Genomic DNA, 22870 nt, shown 5'->3' with positions numbered 1-22870 from the left:
GAATTCAAGTCATAGGAAGGTGGAAATACAGAAGCAGGCAGGGAGTTCCAGAGTTTACCAGAGAAAGGGATGAATGATTGAGAATACTGGTTAACTCATGCGTTAGAGAGGTGGACAGAATAATGGTGAGAGAAAGAAGAAGTCTTGTACAGCGAGGCCGCGGAAGGAGGGGAGGCAAGCAGTTAGCAAGATCAGAAGAGCAGTTAGCATGAAAATAGCGGTAGAAGACAGCTAGATATGCATCATTGCGGCGGTGAGAGAGAGGCTGAAGACAGTCAGTTAGAGGAGAGGAGTTGATGAGACGAAAAGCTTTTGATTCCACCCTGTCTAGAAAAGCAGTATGAGTGGAACCTCCCTAGACATGTGAAGCATACTCCATACATGGACGGATAAGGCCCTTGTACAGAGTTATCAACGGGGGGGGGGGGTGAGAAAAACTGGCGGAGACGTCTCAGAACACCTAACTTCATAGAAGCTGTTTCAGCTAGAGATGAGATGTGAAGTTTCCAGTTCAGATTATAAGTAAAGGACAGACCAAGGATGTTTAGTGTAGAAGAGGGGGACAGTTGAGTGTCATTGAAGAAGAGGGGATAGTTGTCTGGAAGGTTGTGTCGAGTTAATAGATGGGGGAATTGAGATTTTGAGGCGTTGAACAATACCAAGTTTGCTCCGCCCCAATCAGAAATTTTAGAAAGATCAGAAGTCAAGTGTTCTGTGGCTTCCCTGCGTGATATGTTTACCTCCTGAAGGGTTGGACGTCTATGAAAAGACGTGGAAAAGTGCAGGGTGGTATCATCAGCGTAGGAGTGGATAGGACAAGAAGTTTGGTTTAGAAGATCATTAATGAATAATAAGAAGAGAGTGGGCGACAGGATAGAACCCTGAGGAACACCCCTGTTAATAGATTTAGGAGAAGAACAGTGACCGTCTACCACAGCAGCAATAGAACGGTCAGAAAGGAAACTTGAGATGAAGTTACAGAGAGAAGGATAGAAACCGTAGGAGGGTAGTTTGGAAATTAAATCTTTGTGCCAGACTCTATCAAAAGCTTTTGATATGTCCAAGGCAACAGCAAGAGTTTCACCAAAATCTCTAAAACAGGATGACCAAGACTCAGTAAGGAAAGCCAGAAGATCACCAGTAGAGCGGCCTTGACAGAACCCATACTGGCGATCAGATAGAAGATTGTGAAGTGATAGATGTTTAAGAATCTTCCTGTTGAGGATAGATTCAAAAACTTTAGATAGACAGGAAATTAAAGCAATAGGACGGTAGTTTGAGGGATTAGAGGGGTCACCCTTTTTAGGAACAGGTTGAATGTAGGCAAACTTTCAGCAAGAAGGAAAGGTAGATGTTGACAGACAGAGCTGAAAGAGTTTGACTAGGGAAGGTGCAAGCACGGAGGCACAGTTTCAGAGAACAATAGGAGGGACTCCATCAGGTCCATAAGCCTTCCGAGGGTTTAGGCCAGCGAGGGCATGGAAAACATAATTGCGAAGAATTTTAATACGTGGCATGAAATAGTCAGAGGGTGGAGGAGAGGGAGGAACAAGCCCAGAATCGTCCAGGGTAGAGTTTTTTAGCAAAGGTTTGAGCGAAGAGTTCAGCTTTAGAAATAGATGTGATAACCTTGGTGCCATCTGGTTGAAATAGAGGAGGGAAAGAAGAAGAAGCAAAGTTATTGGAAATATTTTTGGCTAGATGCCAGAAATCACGAGGGGAGTTAGATCTTGAAAGGTTTTGACATTTTCTGTTAATGAATGAGTTTTTGGCTAGTTGGAGAACAGACCTGGCATGGTTCCGGGCAGAAATATAAAGAGCATGAGATTCTGGTGATGGAAGGCTTAAGTACCTTTTGTGGGCACTTCTCTATCATGTATAGCACGAGAACAAGCTGTGTTAAACCAAGGTTTAGAAGGTTTAGGACGAGAAAAAGAGTGAGGAATGTACGCCTCCATGCAAGACAATATACTCCCATTAACACAAAGATGACTAATACAGATGATTCAAATCATCAGAGACATGAAAACATGGACTGTTGTTCATATATCACAATATACTCTTTAAATTATACGCGAGGAAACGGTTGGATGGAGATCAAGGTAGGAGGAGAGGCGCAAGAGGTATCAGAAGAGGCGGCGACGGCAAGCAAGGGTCTACAGTTCTGATGAGGACGAGGAAGAAGATTTACAAGACGACGTTCATGAGGAAGAGAGCAGCGAGCACAGCGAATGCACGGAAGAGAGTTCTCACGAAGAAGAGGAACGTGTGTATGGGGCGTACGAACACGACCCAGATTATGAGACGGACACGGATGAAGACTCCGCTTCCTGTAGCGACTACGTGTCCGAGGAATCGTCCGAGCTGGAGACTCCGTCCGAGGAAGAGTCTGAGCCAGAGTCTTCCCAAGAGCAGGACTCCGAATACGAACCCGAGTCCGAGGCGACGAGCGAGTCAGACATGGAGGAGGAGAGCGACGCCTCCTCCGAGCAAGATGAGGAGGAGGAACAAAAAGAGGCGGAACATGAGGAGGAACAGTCTGAAAGCGAAGAGACTAATGGAGAAGAGCGGCACCAACACAGGCATGGAAAGAGAAAGACACAGGAGGAGGATGAAAAATTTAAGCAACGTGAAAAGAAAATGAGAGGAGAGAGAGAAGATTCCAGACACGAAGAAAATGATGAAGAATGGCGGCACGAAGAGAGTCATGATAAAAGAAAGAGAGAGAAAGAGGATGATGGGGAAGAATTTACACAACGTGGAAAGAAAATGAGGGGAGACGGAGAAGAATCCGATGACGAAGAAAATTATGAAGAAGGGTCGCACAAGGAAAGGCATGACAAAAGAAAGAGAGAGGAAGAAGAGAAAAAAGAGTTTACACAACGTGGGAAAAAAATGAAACGATACGGAGAAGATTCGGAAGACGAAAAAAGGGAAGAGAAATCGGAAGACGATGACAATGAAAACTATGAACACAAAGAACAGGAGGACGACTACGAAGACGAAAAGGAGAAAGAAGAGTCTGAAGACGAGGAGGAAGAAGAAATATCCGAAAAAGAAGATTTCGAATACGAAGAAGAGGAGAAAGACTCTGAATACGAAGAGGAGGAGGAAACAACGTGCGAAAATGGCGGGTCAGAAGAGGAGGAAGAACAGGCGTCAGACGCTGAGGTGGAGGCGACATCAGAGAGAGGAAGCAGAGAGAGGAAGCAGAAACGAAAGCGGAGCAAAGAGGAGGAAGGGGCTGGAGCCAGTAAGAAGAGCAGGCGAGGCTGAGCACGAGAGCAACAAAGGCGAATAGGAGCCAAGAGCGACGCGTCCTCCAAAGACTAGGATAAAAAGCAGAGCAAGTCGAGAGTGACTTGTCTGTCGAAGAAGAAGAGGAAGAGAGACATCCCTCGAAGAACAGAAGAAAGAGAAGTATGCAGAAAGTGTTAATTACCCAGAAGTAGGGAGGGAAGAGATGAATGAAAAGTAAAAAAGGGAAAAGAGAAGTGATATCCATCGAAAAAGAGGAGCAAGAAATGGATGCAGAGAGAGAGATAACCAACGAAGAAGAGGAGGATGTGAAGGATGCAGAGAGTGATATTCATTCCAAGAAGTTATATGCTCCGAAAAAAAAAAGGAGAAAGAGAAAGATGCAGAAAATGGTATCCTCCGATAAAGAGATAGGAGAGAAGGATGCAGAGAATGATATTCCCGAAAGAAGGGGAGAAGAAGAAGGAATGATAGTGATATCCCGCGAAGAAGAGGAGGAAGATAAGGATGCAGAGTGATATCCCTCGAAGAAGAGGAGGAAGAGAAGGATGCAGAGAGTGATATCCCTCGAAGAAGAGGAAGAAGAGAAGGATGCAGAGTGATATCCCTCGAAGAAGAGGAGGAAGAGAAGGATGCAGAGAGTGATATCCCTCGAAGAAGAGGAGGAAGAGAAGGATGCAGAGAGTGATATTCCTCGAAGAAGAGGAGGAAGAGAAGGATGCAGAGAGTGATATCCCTCGAAGAATAGGAGGAAGAGAAGGATGCAGAGTGATATCCCTCGAAGTAGAGGAGGAAGAGAAGGATGCAAAGAATGATATTCCCCGAAGAAGAGTTGAAGGATGCAGAGAGTGGTATCTTCCGAAAAAAAAGGAGGAAGAGATGGATGCAGATGGCACTCCCAGAATAAGAGTTAGAAGAGAAGGACGCATAGTGAAGAAGAAGAGGAAGAGAAAGATGTACAGAGTGATATCCTTCGAAAAGATAAGAGGAAGATAAGATGCAGAGTAACACTTAATCTGGACATGAATAGCAGGAGTCTGAAAAAGAAAAGAATGATGAAGAAATGCGACACGAGAAGAGGCACGACAAAGGAGAGAGACAGGAGGAGGATGAAGAAGGTTTTAGACAACGTCAAAAGTAAGTGAGAGAAGACCGAGATTGGAAAGAGATAGAGTTGTAAGAAAAAAAAGAAGAATAAAGAGTAAAAAGACGAAAAGAGGGACGAACTTCATGCCTAAGGACTCAAAGAAAATTCCCTGTCTTTAGAAAAACAAATTACTATTAACTCAAACCAGTATTTAAGGAAATGGAGAGGACTCACTCACGTACCACCGCAGATATTGATGCTCATTGGAAATTTTTTATGGATAGATACTTAAGAGCAGTGCAAGAGTGCGTACCTATGAAAAATCGTCGTCCCACTCAAAACGTTAAGCCTAAGAGGTGGAACACTCAGACAGCTGAATGCTTGTGCGCCAAGAGGGATGCCCATAACAAATTAAAATCCTTCAGTAATAACGAGGAACGCAGTAGATTCCTTGAGTTAAGACGTAAAGCAAAGAGGTTAATGAAACACACCAAACTGTTTACCGAGTTAGATGTGAACCAGAGTTAAACAAACAAGAAGGAATTTTATAGCTCTATCAGGCAAAACAGAGTGATTACTTCAACTATTGGTCCCATAATTGATGATAATGGAGATTACACCAACGACGAGGAGCAAATTAGTAACACTGTAAACACTTTCTTTGCATCAGTATTTACAGCAGAAGACCTCAGTGACATCCCTACGGTGCCAGCAGCACAAATTAATAACAACGACGTCCTAAGCAGCATAACTATAACAGAAAGTGACTTGTCAAAATGCATTGATAAACTTAAAGTAAGAAAATCATCCGCGCCTAACACGATCTCATCCCGAATCTTAAAAGCGGAATCCGAATTAGTTAAACCAGTGATCGTATTGTTCAACAAATCCCTGCAGTCCGGTACAGTGCCACTTAGCTTGCTAACGTAACTCTGATCTTCAAAAAAAGCAGTAAATTTTTACCATGTAATTACCAGCCAATCAGCTTAACTCAGTCGTAAGGTTAATGCTTGAAACACTAATAAGAGATACACTCGTTAATCACTTAGAAGAAAACAACTTGCTTAAAAATACTCAACACGGCTTCCGCAGCAAATGCTCTTGTTTGACGAACCTCTTAGATTTCTCCTATGATATTCTGAACCAATATGATGAGAGTAAAGCAGTAGATATAATATATCTTGATTTTCAAAACGCCTTTGACAATGTCCCCCACAAACATTTACTGATGAAACTAAAATCATACGGTATCCAAGGCGACGTGTTGAGATGGGTTAAAAACTGGCTAAACAACCGTAAACAAAAGATTAGTAATAAATGGAAAAGCATCCAAGTGGACTAACGTAACCAGCGGGGTGGCACAGGGATCAGTCTTAGGACCTGTTCTCTTCCTTGTTAACATAAACGACATAGACGAGGGTGTTACCAGTATAATATCGAAGTTTGCTGATGACACCAAAAAAGCGAATTCCAAGATCTCTAACGAACAAGGAATAGAAATGCTAAAAAAATCTAGAGAAGTTGTCATAGTGCGGACAAACCTTTCAAAGTGCTTCACATGGGATATAGAAATGAGAAAACAAAGTATATTCTATATAATACCCAGCTTAAAAGCGTTGACAGTGATATTGATTTAGGAATAACAATACTGAGTAGCTTAAAACCTAGTCGTAAAAAAAGAAGAAAATAACTAACTAGCTTAATCGTCAGATCTTTTTAGTATAAATCTAAGGATACAATCCTCACTTTATATAATTCTTTAGCCTGTCCCTTTCCGGAATATTGCGTTCAGGCATGGTGCCCCTATTACCGGAAAGACATCGATAAATTAGAAAGAGTTCATCGTAGAGTAACAAAAATTATACTAAGCCTAAGAAACAAATCATATGAAGAGCGTCTTAAAGAGTTTAATCTATTTCTATTAACAAAAATATGACTGATAGGCGACTTAATACAGGTGATTAAAATAATTAAAGGCATTGATAACGTGCACTGCAGGAAATATTTCACGATGCACTCTTAAGATTACACGCGAGGAAACAGTTGCAAAATTGTTAGGAAATCCTTCAAATCTTATGAATCAAAATATATATTTTTTTCCGAGTAGTAAATGGATGGAATGGGCTTCATCGAGACGTGATAGACTGCAATAGCGCAGAGGCTTTTAAACGCCATCTTTTTTTTTGCCTGCGATCAGCGGCTAAGAGCGTTTGTTTGTTAGTGATTAATTTCCTTGCCTTCAGGAAATGGGGGCACCTCATTTCATCTATTTTCTTTCTTTCCTTTAAAACTTACTTCGGGTTTTTCCTTCTCTAACTCCGTACGGTATTTCCTTTCGACCTGTTTTCCTGTACGGCTTATGCCAGAGAGAATGGAGAGTGGGGAGAGAGTCTTCTCAGTTGCTGTCCTTTTTTTTTCTACTGTCACCTTAGTAGTCCTAGGTCAGGTCACCTCGGGAGGACTGCAGAGTTTTTTCTGGCCTGTTTTCCTATGTATCTTTGTGGAACAAAAACTTTCTCAAAACTGGATTCATCTCTCTTCAAATAAATTATGTTACATATCCCATAAGACTTTGCATTACATTTCCGAAAAAAATTTCTTCACGCAATTAGCATTTAATAATACCCAATGCTACATCTTTCAAAACATACCCTTTACATTTTACTCTGGACTGCATTACAACTGTTAGGCTCTATACTTATGAAAACTGTGCGGCTTGCCCATGTTGACCCTCTCTGGTGTGTGTCCCGTCTATTTCCGCCTCCTACATCTCATAATACACCACGCGATGTTAAAAGGACTTTTTGCCCCAACAAGGCTTTCATTGCTAGCAGATTTATTTTCCAGTTGTGAGCAAGGTTTATCTTCGAGTACCTTTATCTAATAATAGTGGTGGTCATTATGGCAAAGAGAAAACTGATTGGTGGAAGTCACAATGGCAAGGTGAAAGCTGATTGGCTGGAAACACTCTGCCTCTTTCCTAACTCCTACCTCTTTCTCCAAGACAGTTTCAACACTCAAACCATGTCAGGTACTGAGAAAGGATATACCTACACCAGTCTAACACAGGCAGAATATAGAGAAAGGGTATACTTACACCCGCCTAACACAGACAGAATAAACCACAATGGCATCAAGTGACAACAACAACAACAGCGATTACTACACACTCCTCGGCGTGAGCCGCGGCGCCACGCCCGAGGAAATCAGGAAAGCGTACAGGCGGCTCGCCCTCCTCCACCACCCGGACAAGAACCCGGCCAGCGTGCGGGAGGCGACGGTCAAGTTCCAGCGTATCCAGGCCGCCGTGGAGACGCTCTGCCACCCCAAGAAGAAAAACGCGTACGACAGAGAGTGCCGCCAGCGAGAGAATAAGAGGAAGAGGGACGACAGCTGCAGGGAGAGGGAGCACAAGAGAAGGAGGGAAGAAGGGCAGCACGAACACAGCCATCACAGAGAACGAGGGAACGACAAGAGGAGAAGGAAGCAGGAAGAGGAGAGGCGCAAGAGATATCAGAAGAGGCGGCGACGGCAAGGAAGAGTCTACAGTTCTGATGAAGACGAGGAAGAAGATTTACAAGACGACGTTCATGAGGAAGAGAGTAGCGAGCACAGCGAATGCACGGAAGAGAGTTCTGACGAAGAAGAGGAACATGTGTATGGGGCGTACGAACACGACCCAGATTACGAGACGGAGACGGATGAAGACTCCGCTTCCTGCAGCGACTACGAGTGCGAGGAATCGTCAGAGCTGGAGACTCCGTCAGAGGAAGAGTCTGAGCCAGAGTCTTCCCACGAGCAGGACTCCGATTACGAATCCGAGTACGAGGCGACGAGCGAGTCATACATGGGGGACGAGAGGGACGCCTCCTCCGAGCACGACGAGGAGGAAGAACAGGAAGAGGCGGAACATGAGAAAGAACAGTCTGAAAGCGAAGAGACTAATGAAGAAGAGCGGCACCAACACAGGCATGGAAAGAGAAAGATACAGGAGGAGGATAAAGAATTTAGGCAACGTGAAAAGAAAATGAAAGAAGAGAGAGAAGACTCCGAACACGAAGAAGGTAATGAAGAAGCGCAGCACGAAGAGAGTCATGATAAAAGAAAGAGAGAGAAAGAAGATGATGGGGAAGAATTTACACAACGTGGAAAGAAAATGAGAGGAGACGTAGAAGAATCCGATGACGAAGAAAATTATGAAGAAGGGTCGCACGAGGAAAGGCATGGCAAAAGAAAGAGAGAGGAAGAAGAGGAAAAAGAGTTTACACAACGTGGAAAAAAATGAAATGATGCGGACAAGATTCGGAAGACGAAAAAAGTGAAGAAGAATCGGAACACGATGACAATGACGAAAACTATGAACACAAAGAACAGGAAGACGACTACGAAGACGAAAAGGAGAATGAAGAGTCTGAAGACGAGGAGGAAGAAGAAATATCCGAAAAAGAAGATTTCGAATACGAAGAAGAGGAGAAAGACTCTGAATACGAAGAGGAGGAGGAAACAACGAGCGAAAATGGCAGGTGAGAAGAGGAGGAAGAGGAGGCGTCAGACGCTGAGGTGGAGGCGACATCAGAGTGTGAGAGAGAAGAAGAAGAAGAGGATGGGCGTGAGAGGAAGCAGAAACGAAAGCGGAGCAAAGAGGAGGAAGGGGCTGGAGCCAGTAAGAAGAGCAGGCGAGGCTGAGCACGAGAGCAACAAAGACGAATAGGAGCCAAGAGCGACGCGTCCTCCAAAGACTAGGATAAACAACAGAGGAAGTCGAGAGTGACAAGAGACGAAGAAGAAGAGGAAGAGAGACATCCCTCGAAGAGCAGAAGGAAGAGATGTATGCAGAAAGTGATAATTACCCAGAAGTAGGGAAGGAAGAGATGAATGAAAAGTGAAAAAGGGAAAAGAGAAGTGATATCCATCGAAAAAGAGGAGCAAGAAATGGATGCAGAGAGAGAGATATCCAACGAAGAAGAGGAGGATGAGAAGGATGCAGAGAGTGATATTCATTCCAAGAAGTTATATGCTCCGAAAAAGAGGAGAAAGAGAAAGATGCAGAAAGTGGTATCCTCCGATAAAGAGATAGGAGAGAAGGATGCAGAGAATGATATTCCCCAAAAAAGAGAAGAAGAAGGAATGATAGTGATATCCCTCGAAGAAGAGGAGGAAGAGAAGGATGCAGAGTGAGGAAAAAGAAGAAGAAAACGATGCAGAGAGTGATATCCTTAGAAGAAGAAGAAAAAAAAGAATGCATATTGAAGAAGAGGAAGAGAAGGATGCAGACTAAAGAAGAAGAGGAAGAGAAGGATGCAGAGTGATATCTTCCGAAAAAGAGGAGGAAGAGAAGGATGCAACGAATGATATTCCTTGAAGAAGAATAGAAGAAAAAGGATAGAGAGAGTGATATCCCTCGAAGAAGAGGAGGAAGGGAAGGATGCAGAGAGTGATATCCCTCGAAGAAGAGGAGGAAGAGAAGGATGCAGAGTGATATCCCTCGAAGAAGAGGAGGAAGAGAAGGATGCAGAGTGATATCCCTCGAAGAAGAGAAGGAAGAGAAGGATGCAGAGAGTGATATCTCTCGAAGAAGAGGAGGAAGAGAAGGATGCAGAGAGTGATATCCCTCGAAGAAGAGAGGAGGAAAAGAAGGATGCAGAGAGCGATATCTCTCGAAGAGGAGGAGGAAGAGAAGGATACAGAGAGTGATATTCCTGGAAGAGGAGGAAGAGAAGGATGCAGAGAGTGATATCCCTCGAAGAAGAGGAGGAAGAGAAGGATGCAGAGAGTGATATTCCTCCAAGAAGAGGAGGAAGAGAAGGATGCAGAGAGTGATATCGCTCGAAGAAGAGGAAGAGAAGGATGCAGAGAGTGATATCCCTCGAAGAAGAGGAGGAAGAGAAGAATGCAAAGAATAATATTCCCCGAAGAAGAGGAGAAGGATGCAGAGAGTGGTATCTTCTAAAAAAAAAAAAAGGAGGAAGAGATGGATGCAGATGATACTCCCAGAATAAGAGGTAGAAGAAAAGGACGCATAGTGAAGAAGAAGAGGAAGAGAAAGATGTACAGAGTGATATCCTTCGAAAAAATAAGAGGAAGATAAGATGCAGAGTAACACTTAATCTGGACATGAATAGCAGAAGGAGTCTGAAAAAGAAAAGAATGATAAAGAAATGCGACACGAGAAGGGGCACGACAAAAGAGAGAGACAGGAGGAGGATGAAGAAGGGTTTAGACAACGTCAACAGTAAATGAGAGAAAACAGAGATTGGAAAGACATAGAGTCGTAAGAAAAAAAGAAGAACAAAGAGTAAAAAGACGAAAAGAGGGACGAACTTCATGCCTAAGGACTCAAAGGAAACTCTCTGTCTACAGAAAAATAAATTACTATTAACTCAAACCAGTATTTAAGGAAATGGAGAGGACTCACTCACGTACCAACGCAGATATTGATGCTCATTGTAAATTTTTCATGGATAGATACTTAAGAGCAGTGCAAGAGTGCGTACCTATGAAAAATCGTCGTCCCACTCAAAACGTTAAGCCTAAGTGGTGGAACACTCAGACAGCTGAATGCTTGCGCGCCAAGAGGGATGCCCATAATAAATTAAAATCCTTCAGTAATAACGAGGAACGCAGTATATTCCTTAAGACGTAAAGCCAAGAGGTTAATCAACACACCAAAAGGTTCACCGAGGTACATGTTGCGAACCAGAGTTAAACGAAACCGTAGTAATTTTATGACTTCATCAGGCAAAAGAGAGTGATTACTTCAACTATTGGACCCATAACTGACGATAATGAAGATTACCCCAATGATTGATTGATTGATTGCCTCAGCATTTACAATAGAAGACCTCAGTGACATTTCTAGGGTGCCAACAATTCAAAATAATACCAACGACGTCCTAAGTAGCATCAGTATGACAAAGTGACTTATCAAAATGTATCGATAAACTTAAAGTAAGAACGTCACCCGCGCCTGACAAGATCTCACCCCGCATATTAAAAGAAGCGAAATCCGAATTGGTCAAACCACTGATCATTTTGCCCGATAAATCTCTGCAGTCCGGTACGGTGCCAGATGAGTGAAAGGTTGCTAATGTAACTTCGATTTAAAAAAAAAAAGGCAATAAATCTTTACCATATAATTACCGGCCATTTACCTTAATTCAGTCGTAAGGTAAATGCTTGAAACACTAATAAGAGATACACTCGTTCATCACTTAGAAGAAAACAACTTACTAAAAAATACTCATCACGACTTCCGCAGCAAATGCTCTTGTTTGAAGAGCGTCTTCGATTTCTCCTATGATATTCTGAACCAATATGATGAGAGTAAAGCAGTAGATTTAATATATCTTGATTTTCAAAACACCTTTGACAAAGTCCGCCATAAACGTTTACTGATTAAACTAAATTCACACGGTATCCAAGGCGACGTGTTGAGATGGGTGAAAACTGGCTAAACAACCGTAAACAAAGAGTAGTAATAAATGGAAAAGCATTCAAGTGGACTAACGTAGCCAGCGGGGTGGCACAGGGATCAGCCTTAGGACCTGTTCTCTTCATGTTTACATAAACGACAAAGGTGAGGGTGTTACCAATATGATAACCAAGTTTGGTTATGACACCAAAATATCGAATTTCGTAGTCTCTAACGAACAAGTAATAAAAATGGCCCCAAAAAAATCTAGACAAGTTTTCAGAGCGGGGGTAAACCCGGCAAATGATTTTTAATGTGAATAAGTGCAAAGTGCTTCACATAGGGTATAAAAAAGAGAAAACAAAAGTATTTTTTAAATAATACTCAACTTAAAAGCATTGAAAGCAAAATATATTTAGAAACAACAATATCGAGTAGCTTAAAACCTAGCCAGCAAAGTTTAGAAGTCGTAAAGAAAGTGAATAAAATAATTGGCTTAATAAGCAGATCTTTTGAATATAAATCTAAGGCTACAATCCTCACTTTGTATAAATCTTTACTCTTTTGGAAATACTGCGTTCAGGCATGGTTCTCCTATTACCAAAAAGACACTGATAATATAGAACGAGTTCAGCGCAGAGTAACAAAAATGATACCAAGCCTAAAAAAAAAAAAAAAAAATTCATACGAAGAACGTCTTAAAGAATTAAATATATTCCCATTAACACAAAGGTGACTTATAAAGGTGTTTAAAATTATCAAAGGCATTGATAACATGGACTGTAGTTAATATCTCACAATATTCTCTTCAAATTACACGCGAGGAAACGGTTGCAAAATTACTGGAAATACTTTAACTCTGAGTCTTTTTTTTTTTTTTTTTCCTACCATGCAGTAAATCTGTGGAATGGGCTTCCTCGAGACGTGATGAACTCCAATACCCTATAGACTTTGAAACGCCGTCTTGTCAAATATTTTGCCTGCAATTCGTGGCTAACAGCGTTTGGTAGTTAGTGATTAAATTCCTTAAATTAAATGCCTTCATGAAATGGGGGCACCTCATTTCATCTATTTTTTTTCCTATAAAATTTTCATCGGGTGTTTTCTTTTCTAACCCCTTAAGGTAGTTCTTTCCGGCCTGTTTATTTTGTACGGCTTATGGCGGAGGGAGTGCTTTACTCTCGTTTTCTTCTATTATCACCTTAGTAGTTCTAGGTAAGGTCTCCTCCTGTTGACCACAAGGTCTTTTGTGACCTGCTTTTCTATATAACTATGTGACAAAATGTTACTTAAAAATGGATTCATTTTCTTCCAGATATATTATTTTAACTGTCACCAAACATTTTGCATTACATTTTCGAATCGAATTTGTTCACACAATTAGTATTCAATGAAGAAGCACATCCTACAAGTACCCAATGCTACCTCTGTCAATACATAACCTTTACATTTTACTCTGGACTGCATTGCGAAAGTAAGAAGTAGTGATAAGTACTGACTTGTTAAGTGTAAACAGAGGGATTATTCATGGCAGTGTGGAGAGGTGTTTCATCAACTGAGGTGTGGTTTTGTGTGATTGAGGAGTCGGGGAAGTTTGCATACTAGATAAACTGCTCGGAAAAATTTTATTGTATCTTTCTATGTTTATTTGAGCATGAATTAGATTTTTATAGATATAATGATCGTCCAAGTGTAATGGTGACCAGATTTTTGCTTCCTGTGCGTGAAGTGTAATATTTCTAGACATGACATGCTTTCCAAACTGGAGGTCATGGCCCAATGGGGGATCACACAGGAAAATTTTGGGAGCCATAAGCTAAGACTATGTTAACAGAAAAATCCCAAGGCCCACCACACTAGAACAGCCAGTCAGAAAAAAAAAAAAAAATGAGGTGAAATGCTTAAAGTTACAGTTATTGCCGGAGACTTTTTCATAATAAACCAAAATAAATGTAGGACTACGGACAGTCACTGTAGTCACGAGATGTAGATTGGGGAGAAGGGCCGTGAAGATAGTATGTCAAAAATGGTTAAATATTGGAAAAAGTCTGCAAAGCACTGATGTAGAGAGTGATATACCTCGAAAAACAGGAGCAAGAAATGGATGCAGAGTGTGATATCCTGCGAAGAGGAAGAAGAAAGGGATGCAAAGAGTGATATTACTCGAAAAAGAGGAGCAAGAAATGGATGCAGAGAGTGATATCATATGAAAAAGAGGAGGAAGAGAAGGATGATCTTGATATTCCTCGAAAGAAGAAGAGGAAGAGAAGGATGCAGAGAGTGATATCCATACGAAGAAGAGGAGCAGAAGGATGCAGAATGATATCCACCAAAAAGGTTGACAAAGAGAAGGATGCAGAGAGTGAAATCCCCCGAAAAAAAGAACGAGAAGGATGCTGAGTGAAAAAAAGAGGAAGAGAAGAATGCAGAGTGAAGAAGAAGAGGAACAGAAGGATGCAGAGTGAAGATGACAGGAAAAGATAGATGCAGAATGAAGAAGAAGAGGAAGTGCAGGAAAAAAGAGTGATATCCCTCAAAGAAGAGGAGAAAGAGAAGGATGCAGAGTGAAGAAGAGGAAGAAGAGGAGGATGCAGAGAGAAGAAGAGGAGAAAGAGATGGATGCAGAGAGTGATATCCTCCGAAAAGGAGGAGGAAGAGAAGGATGGAGAGAGTGATATACTTCGATATAGGGGAGGAAGAGAAGGACGCAGAGCGAAGAAGAGTAAGAGAAGGATGTAGAGTGAAGATGAAGAGGAAGAGAAAGATGCAGAGTGAAGAAGAGGAGGAAGACAAGGATGGAGAGAGTGATATCCTTCGAGGAAGAGGAGGAAGAGAAGGATGCAGTGTGAAGAAGAGAAGGAAGAGAAGAATGCAGGGAGAAGAAGAGGAGAAAGGGATTGATGCAGAGAGTGTCCCTCCAAGAAGATGAGGAAGATAAGATACAGAGTAAAACTTAATCTGGTCATGAAGAAGAGAAGGAACTGTCTAAAAAAAAAAAAAAGAATGATGAAGAAATGCGACAAGAGAAGGGGCACGTCAAAAGAAAGACGCAGGAGGAGATGAAGAAGTGTCAAAACTAAATGAGAAGAGACAGAGAATCGGAAGACATAGAGTCGGAAGAAGAATAGAAGGACGAGGAGTAGGAAGACAAAAAAAGAGGAAAAGAAAGAGAAACATGATGCCTAAGGACTCAACCCTAACTACAGGAAAAGATATTTTTATCAACAAAAATCAGTACTTAACCAAATGGACTGGACTCACTCACGTACCACCGCAGATATTAAAGCTCACTAGAAATTTTTCATGGATAGATACTTAAGAGCAGTGCAAGAGTGCGTACCTATGAAAAATCGTCGTCCCACTCAAAACGTTAAGCCTAAGTGGTGGAACACTCAGACAGCTGAATGCTTGCGCGCCAAGAGGGATGCCCATAACAAACGCAGTAGATTCCTTGAGTTAAGACGTAAAGCAAAGAGGTTAATCGAACACACCAAAAGGTTCACCGAGTTACATGTTGTGAACCAGAGAAAAACGTAAGTGTATTAATTTTATACCTTTATCAGGCAATTGGGAGTGATTACTTCAACTATTGGACCATTAATTGACGATAATGGAGATTACACCAACGACGAGGAGCAAATTAGTAACATTCTAAACACTATGATTGCCTCAGTATTTACAGTAGAAGACCTGGGTGACATCCCTACAGTGCCAGCACTCCAAAATAATACGAACGACCTCCTAAGTAGCATCAGTATGATGCTACTTAGTGACTTGTCGAAATGCACTGATAACCCTAAAGCAAGCAGGTAACCCGCGCCTGACAAGATCGCACCCCGCGTCTTAAAAGAAGCGAAATCCGAACTGGGTAAACCACTGATCGTATTGTCCAATAAATTCCTGCACTCCGGTACAGTGCCAGATGAGTGGAAGCTTGCTAACGTAACTCTGATTTTCAAAAAAAGGAAATAAATCTTTACCATGTAATTACCGGTCAATCAGTTTAATTCACTCGCAAGGTAAATGTTTGAAGCACTAATGAGAGATAAACTCGTTAATCATTTATAAGAAACCAACTTACTAAAAATACTCAACACGACTTACGAAACAAATTCTCTTGTTTGAAGAGACTCATAGATTTCTCCTATGATATTCTGAACCAGTATGATGAGAATAAAGCGGTAGATATAATATATCTTGATTTTCAAAACTCTTTCAACGAAGTCCCCAGCAAACGCTCAGTAATGAAACTAAAATCACACGCCATCCAAGGCGACGTGTTGAGTTGAAAACTGTGTACAAAACCGTAGAAAAGTGTAAAAGTAGTAATGAATGGAAAAGCATCCAAGTGGACTACCGTAACCAGCGGGGTGGCACAAAGATCAGTCTTAGGACCTGTTCTCTTCCTTGACATCGAAACTGATTTAGGAGGAGCAATATCGAGTAGCTTAGAACCTAGCCAACAATGTTCAGAAGGCGTAAAGAAAGCGAACAAAATAATTGGCTTAATCGACAGATCTTTTGAATATAAATTTAAGGATATTATCTTTACTTTGTATAACTTTTTAGTCAGTTCCCTTTTGGAATAGTGCGCTCAGGCATGGTGCTCCTATTACCAGAAAAAAATAAAATAAAATTTAAAACGAATTTAGCGTAGAGTAATAAAAAAAAAAAAATCATACGAAGAGCGTCTTAAAGAATTAAATCTTTTCCCACTGAAACAAACAAGCCTAAGAGGTGACTTAATACAGGTGTTTCAAATCATTAAAGGCATTGGTAACATGGACTGCAGTAAATATTTCACGATAGACTCTTCAAATTTCACGCGAGGAAACAGTTACATAATTGTTGGAAAATCTATTAGCTCTCATGAATCAAATTTTTTTTTTTTTTACCGAGTAAAAAATCTATGGAAGAAGCCTCCTCGAGACGTGATAGACTTTAATACCGCAGAGACTTTCAAACGCCGTCTTGTCAAATATCTTGCCTTGCCTTCAAGAAATGGGGGCACCTCATTCCATCTGTTTTCTTTCTTACCTATAAAATTTTCCTTCGGGTTTTTCCTTTCCTAACCACAAAAGGTACTTTTTTGCGACCCGTTTTTCTGTACCGCTTATGCCGGACGGAATGGAGGTGTGGAGAGAGCCTTCTGCTTTACTGTCCTTTCTTCTACAATCACCTTAGTAGTCCTAGGTCAGGTAACGTCGTAAGGATCGCAAGGTCTGTTTTGGCTTGTTTTTCTATGTAACTGTGACAAAAAAAAGTTCCTTAAAATTGGATTTATTTGCTTTCACATAAATTATATTAAGTATCTCCAAACACTTCGCATTACATTTCCGAATGGAATTTGTTCACACAATTAGTATTCAATGAGAAAGCACATCCTACAAGTACGCAATGCTACATCTGTCAATACACTGAAATTTTACTCTGGACTGTTAGGCTCTAAATTTGCGAAAACTTTCCAGCTTGCCCTATCTATCTATCTATATTTATAGAAAAGATGGGTGAAGGAAGAATAATATGAGTATAAGAGGATAGTGAGAAATAATGAAAGAAGTATAAGATTAAAGATGGTGGGCTGTCCACCTTGCTATTTTACTTATTGATGTTATACTGTGTATTATGTGTTTGTGAGAATGTTTGTGTTCTGTGTGCTGACTTCATGTGATGGCACGGGCCGCGATTGTTCTCCCTGTTACACCGCAGGCGAGTCGAGAGAGACTCTACCACTACTCCCTCGCCGACACCACACAACTCTTACCCCCTATAGGTAGGTCCCCGGGTGTCGGCGACTCAGGATGAGGTGCAACCCCCTCCCCATCTACCGCTTGCTGGGGGCCAGCAAGCCCTACCAGTGGCCAGTACCCCTCGGCTGTGCACTACGGTGTGGTGAACACCGGCGTGGCATACCGCCACACCGCCGACTCAGGGCGCGGAGTGGGGAGAGAGGAGGCCAGCTACGAGTCCCATGTGAAGCATGTGTGTGTGTGTGTGCTGTTTAGTGTGTTGGAGTTACATAATATTCTTTCCTTTTCAGATGCCCCGTGTGTGCTGAGTTTTTGTGTTTGGCCATCTTCAGGAATACAGTGAGTAAAGGTAAGTGTTTTAAGGTGAGTATCTTTCCTTATTTTTCGGTTTGTTAATAGACTGGGTTGGGTGTTGTTTTGCATGCCTGTAGGCTGCTAGGGAAATCACGGTGGTATTTTACTATTTGATCTGAGTTGTCTTTTAGGCTTTGATAGATAGGCAGGCCCAACTCATCAATTTTTTCCCAAATTGTCTTTGCTCTGTAGTGTAGACGTATATTGAGAGGTGTTGTTTTGGTGTGTATGTGTACTTGTTCTGTTGTCATGGTGTAAGGGTGTTTCTGATTTGTTGCAAATCTAAGTGCTTTGTTTTGAACTTTTTGAAGTTTGCTAATTTGGTTATTGCTCATTGTGTGTATAGGGATTGGAGGGTAATCAAGTATTGGTAGTATTAGTGCTTTTACTAAGTGTATTTTTATTTTCTCTGGCATGTTATGTAACTTGTAGAGTTTTTGTAGTGATGCTATTGCTATATTTTTACGCTCCTGTATATGTTTGTAGTAGCCACCTGTAGTTATGGTTAGACCAAGGCATTTGCCGGTACTTTTAAATTCTATTTCTTCTTCGTTAATGATGAGTGGAAAGGTAAGTTTTGCTCCAAGGTGCAGAGGGGTGAATTTATTAACATTGATTTTTATTTTCCAGTTCCTTTCGTAGTTATTAATTGCTGTTATTGCTCTCTCTGTTTTTATATTGAGCATGTTCTTGGACCTTCCTGGGTAGCCAATTATTTGTGTTATGTCGTCTGCGAAACTGATGTTAAGGGTTTGTATAGGTTGTTGAATATCATTGGTGTAAATTGTGAAGAGTGTTGGTGACAGAACACTCCCTTGTGGTACACCGCAGTTTAAATTAAATGTAGGACCAATGTAATGATTAACTTTAATGGATGCTGTGCGATCAGATAAAAAGTCGCATAAAAATTTTTCTATTGTAATAGGGAGTTGTAGTTGTAGGATTTTATGCTTAAGACCGAGGTGCCAGACTTGATCAAAAGCTTTAGATATGTCTCTTAGTATGACTTGGCACTGGCCTTTATCTGATTTATTGTGTGCTATTTGTTCTGTGATGACTGCTAGTGCTTGTGTGGTGCCTCTATTACTACGAAAACCGAACTGGTAAGTGTTATATAAGTTATTAATTTCTAGGTGTGTTTTTAGCCATCTTGACCCTCTCTGCTCTGTGTCACGTCTATTGCCGTCTCCTACGCCTCATCATACATCACGTGATGTTAAAGCGACTTTTTGGCCGAACAAGGCTTTCATTGCTAGCAGATTTATTTTATAACACTTCAATCAAACGCTTTGTTTTCCAATAAGTTTATGTTTTCCAATAAGCAAGGTTTATCTTCGAGTACCTTCATCTAATATTGGTGGTGGTCATTATGGCAAAGAGAACGCTGATTGGTGGGAGTCACAATGGCAAGGTGAATGCTGATTGGCTGGAAACACTCTCCCTCTTTCCTAACTCCTACCTCTCTCTCCAAGACAGTTTCAACACTCAAACCATGTCAGGTACTGAGAAAGGGTATACCTACACCCGCCTAACACTGGCAGAATATTGAGAAAGGGTATACTTACACCCGCCTAGCACAGACAAAATAAACTGCAATGGCATCAAGTGACAACAACAATAACAGCGATTACTACACACTCCTCGGCGTGAGCCGCGGCGCCACGCACGAGGAAATCAGGAAAGCGTACCGGCGGCTCGCCCTCCTCCACCACCCGGACAAGAACCCGGCCAGCGTGCGGGAGGCGACGGTCAAGTTCCAGCGTATCCAGGCCGCCGTGGAGACGCTCTGCGACCCCAAGAAGAAAAACGCGTACGACAGAGAGTGCCGCCAGCGAGAGAAAAAGAGGAAGAGGGACGACAGCTGCAGGAAGAGGGAGCACAAGAGAAGGAGGGAAGAAGAGCAGCACAAACACAGCCATCACAGAGAACGAGGGAACGACAAGAGGAGAAGGAAGCAGAAAGAAAAGAGGCGCAAGAGGTATCAGAAGAGGCGGCGACGACAAGCAAGAGTCTACAGTTCTGATGAGGACGAGGAAGAAGATTTACAAGACGACGTTCATGAGGAAGAGAGCAGCGAGCACAGCGAATGCACGGAAGAGAGTTCTGACGAAGAAGAGGAACGTGTGTATGGGGCGTACGAACACGACCCAGATTACGAGACGGAGACGGATGAAGACTCCGATTCCTGCAGCGACTACGTGTCCGAGGAATCGTCCGAGCTGGAGACTCCGTCCGAGGAAGAGTCTGAGCCAGAGTCTTCCCACGAGCAGGACTCCGAATACGAACCCGAGTCCGAGGCGACGAGCGAGTCAGACATGGAGGACGAGAGCGACGCCTCCTCCGAGCAAGATGAGGAGGAAGAACAAAAAGAGGCGGAACATGAGGAGGAACAGTCTGAAAGGGAAGAGACTAATGGAGAAGAGCGGCACCAACACAAGCATGGAAAGAGAAAAACACAGGAGGAGGATGAAGAATTTAAGCAACGTGAAAAGAAAATGAGACGAGAGAGAGAAGATTCCAGACACGAAGAAAATGATGAAGAATGGCGGCACGAAGAGATTCATGATAAAAGAAAGAGAGAGAAAGAGGATAATGGTGAAGAATCTACACAACGTGGAAAGAAAATGAGGGGAGACGGAGAAGAATCCGATGACGAAGAAAATTATGAAGAAGGGTCGCACAAGGAAAGGCATGACAAAAGAAAGAGAGAGGAAGAAGAGAAAAAAGAGTTTACACAACGTGGTAAAAAAATGAAACGATACGGGGAAGATTCGGAAGACGAAAAAAGGGAAGAAGAATCGAAACACGATGACAATGATGAAAACTATGAACACAAAGAACAGGAGGACGACTACGAAGACGAAAAGGAGAAAGAAGAGTTTGAAGACGAGGAGGAAGAAGAAATATCCGAAAAAAAAGATTTCGAATACGAAGAAGAGGAGAAAGACTCTGAATACGAAGAGTAGGAGGAAACAACGAGCGAAAATGGCGGGTCAGAAGAGGAGGAAGAACAGGCGTCAGACGCTGAGGTGGAGGCAATATCAAAGAGAGGAAGCAAAGAGAGGAAGGAGAAACGAAAGCGGAGCAAAGAGGAGGAAGGGGCTGGAGCCAGTAAGAAGAGCAGGCGAGGCTGAGCACGAGAGCAACAAAGGCGAATAGGAGCCAAGAGCGACGCGTCCTCCAAAGACTAAGTTAAAAAGCAGAGGAAGTCGAGAGTGACATGTCTGTCGAAGAAGAAGAGGAAGAGAGACATCCCTCGAAGAACAGAAGAAAGAGAAGTATGCAGAAAGTGTTAATTACCCAGAAGTAGGGAGGGAAGAGATGAATGAAAAGTGAAAAAGGGAAAAGAGAAGTGATATCCATCGAAAAAGAGGAGCAAGAAATGGATGCAGAGAGAGAGATATCCAACGAGGAGGAAGAGGATGAGAAGGATGCAGAGAGTGATATTCATTCCAAGAAGTTATATGCTCCAAAAAAGAGGAGAAAGAGAAAGATGCAGAAAGTGGTATCCTCCGATAAAGGGATAGGAGAGAAGGATGCAGAGAATGATATTCCCGAAAGAAGAGGAGAAGAAGTAGGAATGATAGTGATATCATTTGAAGAAGAGGAGGAAGAGAAGGATGCAGAGTGAAAAAAAAAGAAAACGATGCAGAGAGTGATATCCTTGGAAGAAAAGGAAAAAAAAGAATGCATAGTGAAGAAGAGGAAGAGAAGGATGCAGAGTGAAGAAGAAGAGAAAGAGAAGGATGCAGAGTGATATCCTCCGAAAAAGACGAGGAAGAGAAGGATGCAACGAATGATATTCCATGAAGAAGAGGAGAAAAAGGATAGAGAGAGTGATATCCCTCGAAAAAGTGGAGGAAAAGAAGGATGTAGAGTGAACAAAAAAGATGAAGAAAACGATGCAAAGAGTGATATCCTTAGAAGAAGAGTAAAAAATGAATGCATTGTGAAGAGGAAGAGAAGCATGCAGAGTGATATCCCTCGAAGAAGAGGAGGAAGAGAAGGATGCAGAGAGTGATATCCCTCGAAGAAGAGAAGGAAGAGAAGGATGCAGAGAGTGATATCCCTCGAAGAAAAGGAGGAAGAGAAGGATGGAGAGTGATATCCCTTGAAGAAGAGGAGGTAGAGAAGGATACAGAGAGTGATATCCCTCGAAAAAGAGGAGGAAGAGAAGGATGCAGAGTGATATCTCTCGAAGAAGAGGAGGAAGAGAAGGATGCAGAGAGTGATATCTCTCGAAGAAGAGGAGGAAGAGAAGGATACAGAGTGAACAAAAAGATGAAGCAATTGATGCAAAGAGTGATATCCTTAGAAGAGGAAAAAAAGAATGCATTGTGAAGAAGAGGATGAGAAGGATGCAGAATGAAGAAGAAAAGGAAGAGAAGGATGCAGAGTGATATCCTTTGAAGAAGAGGAAGAAGAGAAGGATGCAGAGAGTGATATCCCTCGAAGAAGAGGAGGAAGAGACGGATGCAGAGTGATATCCCTCGAAAAAAGACGAGGAAAAGAAGGATGCAGAGAGTGATATCCCTCGAAGAAGAGGAGGAAGAGAAGGATGCAGAGAGTGATATCTCTCGAAGAAGAGGAGGAAGAGAAGGATACAGAGAGTGATATTCCTCGAAGAAGAGGAGGAAGAGAAGGATGCAGAGAGCGATATCCCTCGAAGAAGAGGAGGAAGAGAAGGATGCAGAGAGTGATATCGCTCGAAGAAGAGGAAGAGAAGGATGCAGAGAGTGATATCCCTCGAAGAAGAGGAGGAAGAGACGGATGCAGAGTGATATCCTTCGAAAGAAGACGAGGAAAAGAAGGATGCAGAGAGTGATATCCCTCGAAGAAGATGAGGAAGAGAAGGATGCAGAGAGTGATATCTCTCGAAGAAGAGGAGGAAGAGAAGGATACAGAGAGTGATATTCCTCGAAGAAGAGGAGGAAGAGAAGGATGCAGAGAGCGATATCCCTCGAAGAAGAGGAGGAAGAGAAGGATGCAGAGAGTGATATCGCTCGAAGA

The 22870-nt window shown here is 42.1% G+C and overlaps 2 protein-coding genes across 2 annotated transcripts in view; both read left to right on the top strand.

The window, feature by feature from the left end:
- Positions 1-5562: 5562 nt before the first annotated feature.
- LOC135111977 (glutamic acid-rich protein-like) lies at positions 5563-12321 on the top strand. The gene has a single exon (XM_064025715.1). The coding sequence runs from the start codon at positions 7473-7475 to the stop codon at positions 8628-8630; it is 1158 nt and encodes a 385-aa protein (XP_063881785.1). The 5' UTR covers positions 5563-7472; the 3' UTR covers positions 8631-12321.
- A 7134-nt stretch (positions 12322-19455) lies between these two features.
- Positions 19456-22870, top strand: part of LOC135112432 (cilia- and flagella-associated protein 251-like) — a 9492-nt gene continuing 6077 nt past the window's right edge. The window contains exon 1 of the mRNA XM_064026894.1: positions 19456-20344. Within this exon, the coding sequence (XP_063882964.1) occupies positions 19456-20344 (889 nt within the window). The remainder of the gene's footprint in view (positions 20345-22870) is intronic.

Source organism: Scylla paramamosain, chromosome 23 (genome assembly GCF_035594125.1).
Source record: "Scylla paramamosain isolate STU-SP2022 chromosome 23, ASM3559412v1, whole genome shotgun sequence".
In the NCBI taxonomy this organism is placed as follows: domain Eukaryota; kingdom Metazoa; phylum Arthropoda; class Malacostraca; order Decapoda; family Portunidae; genus Scylla; species Scylla paramamosain.
This window is presented reverse-complemented; position numbering and strand designations above follow the sequence as displayed.

Excerpts from the sequence above, each read along its gene's own strand:
- LOC135111977 (XM_064025715.1), top strand. The coding sequence starts at position 7,473 with ATGGCATCAAGTGACAACAACAACAACAGCGATTACTACACACTCCTC.